Raw genomic sequence first — 13434 nt, forward strand, 5'->3', positions numbered from 1 at the left:
CTTAAATGGGCATTGTCAAAATGCTGGTGAAGATCACAGCAATTGGATAAATAGACTCAAAGAGCAGATGGCCTAAAGGGTTAGCTCTGTATATTTTTGGTGCAGTCCAAATTGCGACTTTGCCCATCAGGGACAATAACTAATGGACAATAACTGCGATTCAAAATACAACCAATTAAAATGATACATAACAGGTAAATGACTTTGGTTGAATATGATTGAAAAGCTCTTGAAAGGAATTGGATATTAATGACCAGTGTTGCTTTGCCATTCCCAATTTGATTCATTAAATCATCTTGGAGCTTTATAGCAAAAAATATTCTTTGATATATCTGAAGGGAGTTCTGATTACTTCTCTGGGTGGAATTCTCTCTAGTTTTTATTATAACGAATCAAATTCCATTCATTAGGAGCTTCATCTGAATGCAAGTGGTGTAAAGAAAAGAAACTACATCTCATTAGTGGCTCAACACTCAAGTGGTGAAGAAAATGATCTTGATGAGTATGTCTTTCCAGTCGCAGATAATTTGCAAGATAGTAACTGGGATGAAAACCGGAGACTGTAAATATAACAGAGAGTCACGAATAAATCCAGTCAGGAATTGGGGAGAAGGTTCCTTAGCCCAAGAGTGACAAAAATGTGGACCTTGCTATAATACGTGGAGTGGTTGGGATGAATAGCGTAGATGCTTTTGAGGGGTCGCTAGATAGACGCGTGAGGAAGAAGGGCAACAGAAGGATATGTTTTTAGGGCGAGATAAAGGGGGGTATGGCAGGAGGCTCACCTGTAACATAGCGCCATGAAGGATGCTCTGGGCCACTGTACCTGCGCCGTAAAATCCTGTGCAACTATGGACAGTTAAAAAATAATAAGCAGTAAAAATAATTCTAATAATTTCAGAAGGTCACATGCCTCTTCAAATTGTGTGAGGTTTTTTTCCTAATATTTACATTGTGCTTGTGAAACAGTTTACATTGGGTAAACTGTCAGTGGTATTTTTCGAGCATGGGGTTATGTATGGGTTGTGACTAGCATGTGCTTAAGGGACACTGCATGTTGGTGGGCTGCCCGGGATGGGGAGGGGGTGTGGGGCGGGGGGGGAAATGGGTGAGCTTCCCAGAATGACTGGGGATGATGAATTAATTCAATAATCTGGCAGGTTTGAGGGCCATTTACTACGTACCCTGTGTTTCCTGGGACATGGTTAATAGCAGTTTGGGGCAGGCAAGTGCATCTCATAGGATTCCACATTGCCGAGTACTTTTCTCCGGGATCATATGTCCCACATACTATTTAGCATGTGCTTTGTTAAGCCTTTCAACCCAGCAATGGTTGTCAGGATTGAGGGGACTGTAGGTTGACAGAGTGAGGGAAGTGCCCCTTTTTAGGACTAACAGTAAGAATTATACTGGCCTGTATCATTGGGAGGAATGCATTATATCATTGGGAGGAATGTACTGGTCTCTGTATATCAAGCAAACAAAGGAGACCTGGGTTAGGTTAACAGGGATTGTGAGACCAATCACACTCTTTCTGGCCTCCCAGACTGCCACCAAGAAATAGGTGTTTATAAAAGAGTCACTCTCAGGCCAGATTCTTCTTCTGAACTTATCAATTGGGGGTCCAGGGGTGGGAGAAGATGGTGGAATTTGTGAAGTTTAGGAGGGTTGCAGGATGTTCAGTGATAAATCATTGCCCCGCATCTCCCATTTTTGTTCTGCCTGTGGAGGATGGTCTTCATACCTCTCCAATCTTCCCTTTTTCAAAGAAGACATTTAGTTAGCTAAACCATTGGGGTCATATACAGATGGAAAGGATAGTAACTTGATTTTGATGATAAAATATCAGGCTCCATCCATAGACTTTTGTTTTCCCCACAAGTCTATCTAAATACACAAAGGGGTATATTATGTGACACTGGAAATGTGGTGGAGACATTGAGGCATGAGGAGAGTCCATCTGCAGTTGGCATACTGTAAGTACAACAGAGACATGAGTTGACAGGATTAAAGGCACCATGTCATTGATCATTGCTGGTACCGACAGGGTCAGCAACTGTGATTAAGGCCGGAATTCTCCGGCCGTTGGGATTCTCTTTTCCCGCTGGCAGTGCGCCCCTGCCCGTGGGTTTCCTGGCAGCGTGGGATGACTTCAATGGGAAATCTCATTGACAAGCGGCGGGAAAAGAGAATCCCGCTGCCAACGAACAGTACTCTGCCGAGAAACACACGGCTGGGGAAAGGGAGAATCCAGACCTTAAGTATATTCCTGGAGGTTTCATTGAATAACTTGCCCCCACTCTCCAAATATTAATCGGACAAGACATCCATCCTGGTGATGTATTGTCCTACTATACCTTTAGCAAAGCAAAAAGACTCATTACCTAATTGGATGATGCTTGACTGTTGGTGAAACCTCCCCTTCACCCTACATTTTCAATACTTTTATTTCTGGCAAAGAGAAATGTTCAAATAAAATTACAAAAATAAAACAATCTTTTCTAATGTCGCAATTATATGTTTCTCCAGGGTCGTACAAAGTAGCCTCCTGGAGATTGATCTTCAATTCTGAGAGACTCCAGGCCGAGAGACTCTGGAGGGTTGGCAACTCTTGCAACCCGAGATGCAATCCTATTGCTAGAAATGGCATTTTCTTGCCCTAAGGATGACATAGTGCCTTTAATAATGTTTAAAAGCGGCACAATGCTAGCTCCTGTGTGTCTCTGCTTTGCTTCCTTCATTCCTGATCAAAACATAAACTGGTTGTTTTGTTTGACTTCCTTGTTCACCAAAGTTGAGCAGATTGTTGCAGTTTTCAAGGCTGCCTCGAAGCAAAAGGTTTGGGACCATTTCTCAAAAGCTCAACGCAAGAACATTGATATATGGCGAAAGCAAGCTGAGGTTGGTAACATCATCTTCTTCCAATTCTATCAGTTATCACTTGCTTCAAGAGTATGTTCAACTCGTTTTGAGTATTATATATCTTGCTCTCAGTCTTCAATTCATTAACTTTTTTTTTGTCAATCACTGCTTAAAGCCATGAGCATTTGGAGTCTATATTGTTGCTGTAATGTCATGCATTGCTACTGGGTCTCCCGTGACTAAACAAACCAGTGTTTTTAAAGAATCTATCCACAGCAATAAACATGAAACAGCGTAGGTTTATCTACCATTCTTAAGCAGCATTCTAGCCAATAAGTTATTTTGACCATGGTGTTTATTTCAAACAAATGCTAAATTATAGGTTGTCAGAGCGGCACAGTGGCGCAGTGGTTAGCACTGCTGCCTCATGGTCTGATCCCGGCCCTGGGTGACTGTCCGTATGGAGTTTGCACATTCTCCCCGTGTCTGCGTGGGTCTCACCCTCAAAATCCAAAGATGTGCGGGGTAAGTAAATTGGCCATGCTAAATTGTTTCTTAATTGGAAAAAAATAATTGGGTACTCTAAATTTATTTTTAAAAATAATTATAGATCATTTGTATTGTGCCCAGTAAATACATGTTTATTGTAGGATCCCTGAGAAAAGACAGGAAGATTTTTACTTTTCTCTTTGTCCCATTTGACCCGATTAGAGATTTGGAAGAAAAATATTTGAAAGTACAGCCAGAGCGCCACTATAAAATATTTAAATTTTTGTTTAAATTAGATGATAATAAATAACATATATCAAGCATCCATTTGCCACTGTGACTATCAACAACTCCAGAATGTATGTGTTGCATAAGGAGCTCTAATTTCCAGGGCAATTTTATTTGCGTAATAATAATGAAATAGAACAAGGGTCATTTAAATTACACTTTCCAAGTGCCCCCGATCGAGTCCTTCTTCCTGTTCTCTCATTTTTTTCAATTTAATTTTGTTTCTAACAACAGGAATTGAAACTTCATTTTTTTCTTATAAGTCAAATGTTTGACCTGTTTTCAGTGGTTTCAAGAGTATCCTTGGCTCTATCATCTTCTCCAAGGGCTAGCATCCCTAATCACTTTCAATTTTGGACTTAGAAAAAGTTTATCTGGCCATATCCTGAACCTAATTAAAGCTAACGTTCAATACTTCACAAAGTTAAGCATGAAATAATACTGCTCCGTGATCTTAAATAACCCTGGCATCATGATAACCCTTCGAGTGACACCAACAAGAAAAGAGATTGACTTCGAAGTTTTGAGTTTCCTTTTTGGGGATAATCTACAAAATCGCACTCTCAGTGAAGATTCCCCCTGTTGTGACATCTTATTGGGAATGTGGATGCTCCGTTCTCACAATGCGCAGTTCTCTGGAGCAAATTCCCAAATTCAAGATAACAGCACAAGGAGGGTGGATTAAATTGAAAATGTTCAAATCCAATTCTCACTCACATGAATGGCCCCGGCTACATTTTCACCCCACATTAGATCTGGGCAGAGTCAGAACCACCTCTGAAGAGGTGTGTCTGTAACTATCAAGTTTAAATGAGTCTTGGAGCCTGTTATTTTGGAATGGATTTAAAAGAATCTTGGCCAATAAAATGGGAAGTAGGGGTTGCCACCTCAAGCAGCGGAGTTCTTTTTATAGCACTGCGTGTGGGCCAGGAGCAATACAAGTGCTGGCCCTGATACAGCAAGCAAATCTTCAACTGCAATTGTTCATATTTTTACTCACTCTTAGAATGTGGGCATAAATGGCTAGGCCTGCATTTATTGCCCATCCTTAATTGCCCTTGAGAAGGTGGTGGTGAGCTGCTTTCCTGAACTGCTGCAGTCAATATGGTGTAGGTACACCCACAGCACTGTTATGAAGAAAGTTTCAGGATTTGACCCAGTGACACTGAAAGGATAGCAATATAGTTCCAAGTCAGGAATGTCCGTGCCTTGAAGGAGATCTTGCAAGTGGTGCTGTTCCCATGCATCTGCTCCCGATGTTTTTCTAGGTAGTGGAGATTGGAGGTTTTTAAGGTACTGTCAATGGAGCCTTGGTGAGTTGCTGCAGTGCATCTTGCATATGGTACACACTGCTCCAGTGACAGAGGGATTGATGTTTATGATGGTAGATGTCCTACTGATCAAACATCTTGGATGGTGTCCAGCTTCTTGAGTGTTGTTGGAACTGCACTCATCCAGGCAAGTGGAGAGTATTCCATCACACTCCTGACTTGTAGATGGTGGACAGGCTTTGGAGGGGTCTGGAGGGGAGTTATTCATCGCAGGATTCCCAGCCTCTGACTTGCTCTTGTAGCCACAGTATTTATGTGACTAGCACAATTCTCGTTCTGGTTAATGGTGTTATAATTTGATGCTCACTCACTGAATAAAGGAGGTAATTGGAGCCAGTCATCCTTGAATATAGGTTTATTCACAAAACCAAGAAAGCACAGGCAAAACTCCTTTTCCGCTTCCTCCCACCTCCCAACTCACCAGCAGAAACCGGTTCTTATATATGCTTAAGAATAATGCCCTAACTGTTCCCCAATTAGTAGCAGCTGCTCTCACTTACAAATAGAACCTGCACTTCATTGTGACAGGATTGCAATATTTCCCAGGACTTTGACTGTGGGACTGTGGGGGATTTAGCAATGGTAATGCATTGGATGTCAAAGGGAGGTGGTTAGTTTCCCTCTTATTCAAGAGGACCTTTGACTGGCACTTGCATGATATGAATGTTACTTGCCACTTTTCTGCCGAAGATTGAATGTTGTCCAGGTCTTGCTACACCCAGGCAAGGACTGCTCAGTATCTGAGAAGCAAACGGGGCTGAACACTGTGCGATCATCAGTGAACATCCCCACTTCTCCTTATGATGGGGAGAAGGTCATTGATGAAACAACGAAGATGGTTGGGCCAAGGACACTACCCTGAGGACCTACTGCAGCAAGGTCCTGGGCTGAGATCATTGACTTCCAACAATCACAACCATCTTCCTTGGTGCTACATGTGGCTTTAGTGGAGGTTTTTTTGCCTTGATTCTCATTGACTCCAGTTTTGCTTGTGCTTCTTGATGTCTATTCAGTCAAATGCTGCCTCAATATCAAGGGCAGTCACCTCACCTCTGAATTCAGTTCTTAAATCCAAATTTGGACGAAGGCTGTAATATGGTCCTACCTAAACCCAAACTGGATATTTGTGAGCAGGTTATTGCTGAGTGAGTTTTTGATGGCGCTGTCAACGATACTTTCCTTCGCTTTGCTGATAATTGAGAGTAGACCGATGAGGAGGTAATTGGCCAGGCTGGATTTGTCCTGCTGTTTTATGGATGGGACATACCTGGGTAATTTTGCACATTGCCCGGTAGTGTTGTAGCTGTACTGGAACTGCTTGGCTAGGGGTGTGGCTGTTCTGGAGCACAAGTTGGTTCTGTAGCTGGGATGTCGTCAGGGCTCGTAGCCTTTGCAGTATCCAGTGCCTTCAGCCATTTCTCAAGCATGGAGTGAACCAAGTTGGCTGAAGACTGGCATCTGTGATGCTGGGGACCTCTGGAAGAGGACGAGGTGAATCATCCACCCAACACTTCTGGCTGAAGATGGTTGCACATGTTTCAGCCTTTTCTTTTGCATTTATGTGCTGGGCTCCTCCATCTTTGAGCCCAGCACATAAATGCAAAAGAAAAGGCTGAAACATGTGCAACCATCTTCAGCCAGAAGTGTCATGTGTTGAATGAAATGTTAAGCAGAGATCCTTGCTTCCCTGCCAGTAAGAGGTCCCGCGGCACTATTTTGAGGAGTAAGGGAGCTCTCCCCCATACGCTCCGACCATCACTTAGTTCTCAACTATCATTAAAAAACAAATTATCTGATTGTTTTCACATAGTTGCTTGCAGGCTGCTACATTGCAAGCAATGACCTTTTACAATCAGCAAGCTAATGGCAGTTTCCTTCGAGACTGTGTACAGATCGGCCTCTCCATTTTTTTCATTAACCCGTCTTTCTCATCAAACGCATAATTTTAGAATTGTGCTGCAATACCTCTTCGTAAACTAGAACCTGAAGCCAATGTATCTGCTTGGAAGTTAGAATTGGTTTATTTGATCCATGGTGAAGGGCGCGATTCAGCAGACTTCAAACTAAGTCCGTTATGCATTTAGCGGGGTATTTCTCAGAGGCTGCAGCAGAGACAAGACCCAGGTCACGCCGGGCAGAGCGAGGCGGGTGACTTGCGATTAGTCCAGTGTCTGGTGCAGAGCCAGATTTTTTGGGCTCTTGCACCATTCCCCCGTTGCGCCCGGCTCCATGCCAGGTGCATCGGGGTCGCTGATTCTCGTCTGGCTCTCTCAAGTAGTGAGCTGAAGATTCAGCCCAAGGAACTTTCAGAGCAGACCAACTCAGCCGATAAAATACGCTTGGAAATATCACTGCAAGTTGCTTTGATGCAGAGCAAGCAATAATTTGATGAATTAGAACATTATGCATCAGAATAGCTGTTACCTCTTGTTAGGTAACTTCAAATGATAGCAAAGTACATCAATAGTACCCTTTCTTCTTTGCTTGTTACGTGTATTATTTTAGTAAGTTACCCCCTCAGTCAATACTTACCCCAGCAACTGTCCGTTATACCTTTATAGAAGCACAATTAACAAATAGGTCTGACTTAATCATGAGGAGATCGACGTATTGATTGAACCACAGCTGAATCTGCTTTCCATTGTGTTTGAGTCTTCATCTCCAGGGGCCTTCAGAGACAACTCTGGACCAAGTGTGCACCTGGGTTTTGGCATGCCCTGAGGTTGGAAGCGATTGGTCCTCAAATAAAACGGATGCTTGCAGAGGCACGGAGATTGATAGAAGCAACTTTAAACAAGCAGTGACCTGACGTCCAGCTGCCACTTTAGCTCCCATGCCTTTTCACAGACTCAGCTGAAAACCTGAGGGCGAGGGTAATTCCTTCTACACAGCCGTCTGCCATCTTCAGAATAAAAGAGATATAAAATTAGTATCAATATAAAACTAACATTTCAAACAAGTACTCATTATTGCATACTTGATATTAGGGGAAGATAGTGTTAAAATTGTACATCAGTATCAGGTACACTTACAATTTTACTATAACTAACAGGCAAGAGATTGTCCTCCATTCTGTTTATTATAAGTTTCTGCCTGAATAAAGCTCTCTATTTGCTCTACCTCTGGATAACCTACCATTCCCACTTTAATTTGCAGTATTTGTCTGTAATCAAAAGGTTTTTTTCACATTAAGCTGTTCTTGGCTGCTTCACTATCCCATTCTTTGTTTGATATTTTTTATAATTGATAGTACGCACATGGGTAAGGGGAAGGTGTTTCTACTCGAGATTTGGGGGGGAATCGAATTAGGTTTTTCCACTCCGAAGTGTCTTCTCCTGCTGCAGGCAGTCCCTGGATAGACGATGTGTCTCCAGTGTAGCTTACCTGTTCTCTATCTGTTCGCCTCCTTGGGCGTGGGGCAAGGGAGAAGATCAAATTGTTCACCCGTTTTGCCGGTAAACCAGACATTCAATGATCAATTGTTCAGGAACTTTCCTGAGCTAGGCTCTTGCAGTCCATAGCATTTGTCTGTTGCTGCACACTCATCATTATCAAACGACTTGCCAAACCCAAACTTTCTTTCTGCTGTGGAGAAGGAAATGGGGCGGGTGTAAACAGGGCTGCTCAGTCACTGCTACCTATTTGCAACCATCACCCAAACCAAATGCCACCCTCATTTTCAACAGGATCATTTCTTTCAATGGATTTCTCTTACTACCCAATCACAAGCAAAAGATACCACCAAAAATAACATCACTGAAAGAAATAAGCCGGGTCCGATTTGGGGATACAAAATCTGAAATACTTCTTCCACCCAAATAAAGGATTGTCATAATATACACCAGTATATCATGGTGCAGTCACACACTGATGGACACACAGTGGGACCAATCAACACACACACCGAAGCCAATCACCAGTTAGAGCACATGCACTATAAAGACAGGGGGCATCAGAGTTCCCGCTCATTCGAGTTGCAGCTAGCTAGGAGGACAGAGCTCACAGCCTGTAACACAGACATTTACCATGTGCTGAGTGCATCGACTAGTTAGGACAAGGCAAAGATCTTTAGTTAAAGCTAATATCGTGTTAACCAACAGTCCCCCACAGTCTGAGTATGTTAAACAGTTAATGATTCAATAAAATAGTGTTGCACTATTTCAAGTGTTGGTGACCTGTCTGTGTTCCAAGGATCCAGAACACGCAACACATCATGATACCAGGAGTTGAGGGATATTAGCACTTCTTAGACCTACCTGCAAGTGATCTGCCTTCCGCCAGCATTCCGTCATCCTGCAACATGGACAACATCAGCCCGCCACCGCCGCTCCGCATCGCCGGCAACCTAGGGGCCAACTGGAAGATATTCAAACAGCACTTCCAGCTCTTCCTTGAGGCCACAGATAGGGAGGACGCCTCGGATACCAGGAAGATTGCTCTCCTCCTATCCATGGTCGGGGACCATGCCATCCACATTTTCAATTCTCTCACCTTTGCGGATGATGAAGATAAAACAAAGTTCAAGACGGTCCTTCTCAAGTTTGACACTCACTGCAGCGTAGAGGTGAATGAAAGTTTTGAGCGCTACGCGTTCCAACAGCGGTTGCAGGGTAAGGATGAACCTTTCCAATCCTTCCTCACGCACCTCCGCATCCTTGGGCAGTCTTGCAGCTACGGGCCCTCCTCCGACTCCATGATATGCGACCCGATTGTTTTCGGTGTTCAGTCGGACCCCCTATGACAGCAGCTCCTCAAAGTAAAGCAGCTCACCCTAGCGGCCACCATTAAGACCTGTGTCTTACATGAAAATGCCACGAGTCGGTATTCCCACATCCAAGCGGCTGAAATGGCATGGCAAGGTCCCCACGAGGCGGAACGGGTCCAAGTGATTGAGCACCTCCAGGGCCTCAGCCTGGATGAGGGCGGCCATTTTGCGCGCTTTTTGCAGACTCCCGCGCTTGTGCGCACCAAACAAGTGGACGGCGACGTTGAAGAACGCAATGCGCAGGCGCGCACCATGCACGATCGCACCAAGCATGCACGGTGGCACAGCGAACGTGCTGACGCTACGACGTGCGGCAACTGTGGTTCTGCCCATTTAAAACGGCAATGTCCTGCCAAATCTCGACAATGCCTACAATGTGGCAGACTTGGCCACTATGCTGCCTTCTGCCGAGCAGCTCAGCCTGCCAATTCATATTGCTTCACCTGCCTTGCAGGAATGTCCAGGTAATTCAACCCACGGCCACTGAGTCCGATGCGGACCTCCCACACAGCAGTGACACCGAGGACCCGAAGGCACCTTTTCGAGTCGGTGTCGTGACAACAAAAAGGCTGTCTCCGAAGTAAAGACACCAGCCGCTGTCGGTATACAGCATCGATCCAGACGATGAGTGGTGTGCCACCCTGACGGTCAACCAGAATTCGTCGCCCACGTCAGAGACTTAATTTGTGAACTTTGTGGACTTATGGACTTTCTGATTTGTTCGGTTCGCCTGTTTAATCATTTATGTGGTTTGTATATAGTGTTAATCTCGTTATTCTTGTGACATACTGTTTTTCTGCACCAGGCACCTTCCCATGTAAATAGCTTAGTTCTCATGTACATAGTCCTGTAAATATTTTGCACACACGTAATCAGGAACATTCACCATACACTATTTATTGCCACGCAGGTACATTTTTTATAAAAGGGGGGATGTCATAATATACACCAGTATATCATGGTGCAGACACACACTGATGGACACACAGTGGGACCAAACAACACACACAACACCGCAGCCAATCACCAGTTAGAGCACATGAACTATAAAGACAGGGGGCATCAGAGTTCCTGCTCATTCGAGTTGCAGCTAGCTAGGAGGACAGAGCTCACAGCCTGCAACACAGACATTCACCATGTGCTGAATGCATCGACTGGTTAAGACAAGGCAAAGGTCTTTAGTTAAAGCTAGTATCGTGTTAACCCACAGTCCCCCCAGTCTGAGTATGTTAAACAGTTAATGATTCAATAAAATAGTGTTGCACTATTTCAAGTGTTGGTGACCTGTATGTGTTCCACGGATCCAGCACACCCAACACATCAAGGATTGCATAAGTCGGCAGCTTATTCTAGAGGTTCGTTGTTGTCTGAGAAAACAAACACCTCCTTACATTTAATATTGATCTGTCCTTCCACAAGTTAACATTGTGATACATTGGCCTCGCATCTATTTAATTGGAAGCAGCGAGCAACTTGGACCAGTCTATCCGCTTTATCATCTTACAAACATTCATCAGATCACCTGCTTTATCTCAACATCATATCACCTGTAATATAAAATTCCAGACATCGCACAGTCCCCCATCCACCCAGTTGGAGACCATTTACACTACCACACATCCGACAACACACTCCACTCCCCTCCCAACACAAGATCATCTGTACAATCATACACCCAACAGAACAGGTACTCTCAGTACAAGATCACCAGTAATATCACAACCCAACAACACACAGCTCCTCCACCACGAGATCACCTGTAATATCATGCACCCTACAACACACAGCCCCTCCACCACTCGCCTGTAATATCACATACCCTACAACACACACAGCCTCCACCACTCGCCTGTAATATCACACACCCTAAAACACTCAGCCCCTCCACTACTAGAGCCCCTGTACAATCATACACCCAACAAAACAGTTACTCTCAGTACTAGATCACCAGTAATCTCACACACCCAACAATACACAGCTCACCACCACTCGCCGGTAATATCACGCACCCATCAGCACACACCCCCTTCACCACCAGATCACCTGTAATATCACACACCCAACAACACACAGCCCCTCCACCACTCGCCTGTAATATCACACACCCAACAACACACAGCTCCTCCACCACGGGATCACCTGTAATATCACACACCCAACAACACCCAGCCCCTCCACCACTCGCCTGTAATATCACATACCCAACAACACACAGCCCCTTCACCACGGGATCACCTGTAATATCACACACCCAACAACACCCAGATCCTCCACCACTCGCCTGTAATATCACATACCCAACAACACACAGCCCCTTCACCACTAGATCACCTGTAATATCACACACCCAATAACACAGCCCCTCCACCACGAGATCACCTGTAATATCACACACCCAATAACACACAGCCCCTCCACCACTCGCCTGTAATATCACGCACCCAACAACACAGCCCCTCCACCACGAGATCACCTGTAATATCACACACCCAATAACACACAGCCCCTCCACCACTCGCCTGTAATATCACGCACCCAACAACACAGCCCCTCCACCACAAGATCACCTGTAATATCACACACCCAATAACACACAGACCCTCCACCACTCGCCTGTAATATCACGCACCCAACAACACAGCCCCTCCACCACTCGCCTGTAATATCACACACCCTACAACACACAGCCCCTCCACCACTCGCCTGTAATATCACACACCCATCAACACACAGCCCCTTCACCACTAGATCACCTGTAATATCACACACTCAACAACACACAGCCCCTCCAACACTCGCCTGTAATATCACACACCCATCAACACACAGCCCATTCACCACTAGATCACCTGTAATATCACACACCCAACAACACACAGCCCCTCCACCACTTGCCTGTAATATCACACACCCTATAACACACAGCCCCTCCACCACTCGCCTGTAATATCACACACCCAACAACACACAGCCCCTCCACCACTTGCCTGTAATATCACACACCCTATAACACACAGCCCCTCCACCACGGGATCACCTGTAATATCACACACCCAACAACACACAGCCCCTCCACCACTCGCCTGTAATACCACACACCCAACAACACACAGCTCCTCCACCACTCGCCTGTAATACCACACACCCAACAACACACAGCTCCTCCACCACTCGCCTGTAATATCACACACCCTATAACACACAGCCCCTCCACCACGGGATCACCTGTAATATCACACACCCAACAACACACAGCCCCTCCAGCACTTGCCTGTAATATCACACACCCTACAACACACAGCCCCCTCCAGCACTCGCCTGTAATATCACACACCCTACAACACACAGCCCCTCCACCACTCGCCTGTAATACCACACACCCAACAACACACAGCTCCTCCACCACTCGCCTGTAATATCACACACCCTACAACACACAGCCCCTCCACCACTTGCCTGTAATATCACACACCCTATAACACACAGCCCCTCCACCATGGGATCACCTGTAATATCACACACCCAACAACACACAGCCCCTCCAGCACTTGCCTGTAATATCACACACCCTACAACACACAGCCCCCTCCAGCACTCGCCTGTAATATCACACACCCTACAACACACAGCTCCTCCACCACTCGCCTGTAATATCACACACCCAACAACACACAGCTCCTCCACCACTCGCCTGTAATA

The 13434-nt window shown here is 45.1% G+C and overlaps 1 protein-coding gene across 3 annotated transcripts in view; it reads left to right on the forward strand.

Moving 5' to 3' along the window:
* enox1 (ecto-NOX disulfide-thiol exchanger 1) overlaps positions 1 to 13434 on the forward strand; it is a 391926-nt gene that overhangs the window by 158699 nt on the left and 219793 nt on the right. For all 3 annotated transcript variants that reach the window (XM_072514330.1, XM_072514332.1, XM_072514329.1), the window contains exon 7: positions 2795 to 2901. In XM_072514330.1, the coding sequence (XP_072370431.1) occupies positions 2795 to 2901 (107 nt within the window). The remainder of the gene's footprint in view (positions 1 to 2794; positions 2902 to 13434) is intronic.

This window comes from Scyliorhinus torazame, chromosome 8 (genome assembly GCF_047496885.1).
Source record: "Scyliorhinus torazame isolate Kashiwa2021f chromosome 8, sScyTor2.1, whole genome shotgun sequence".
NCBI lineage: Eukaryota > Metazoa > Chordata > Chondrichthyes > Carcharhiniformes > Scyliorhinidae > Scyliorhinus > Scyliorhinus torazame.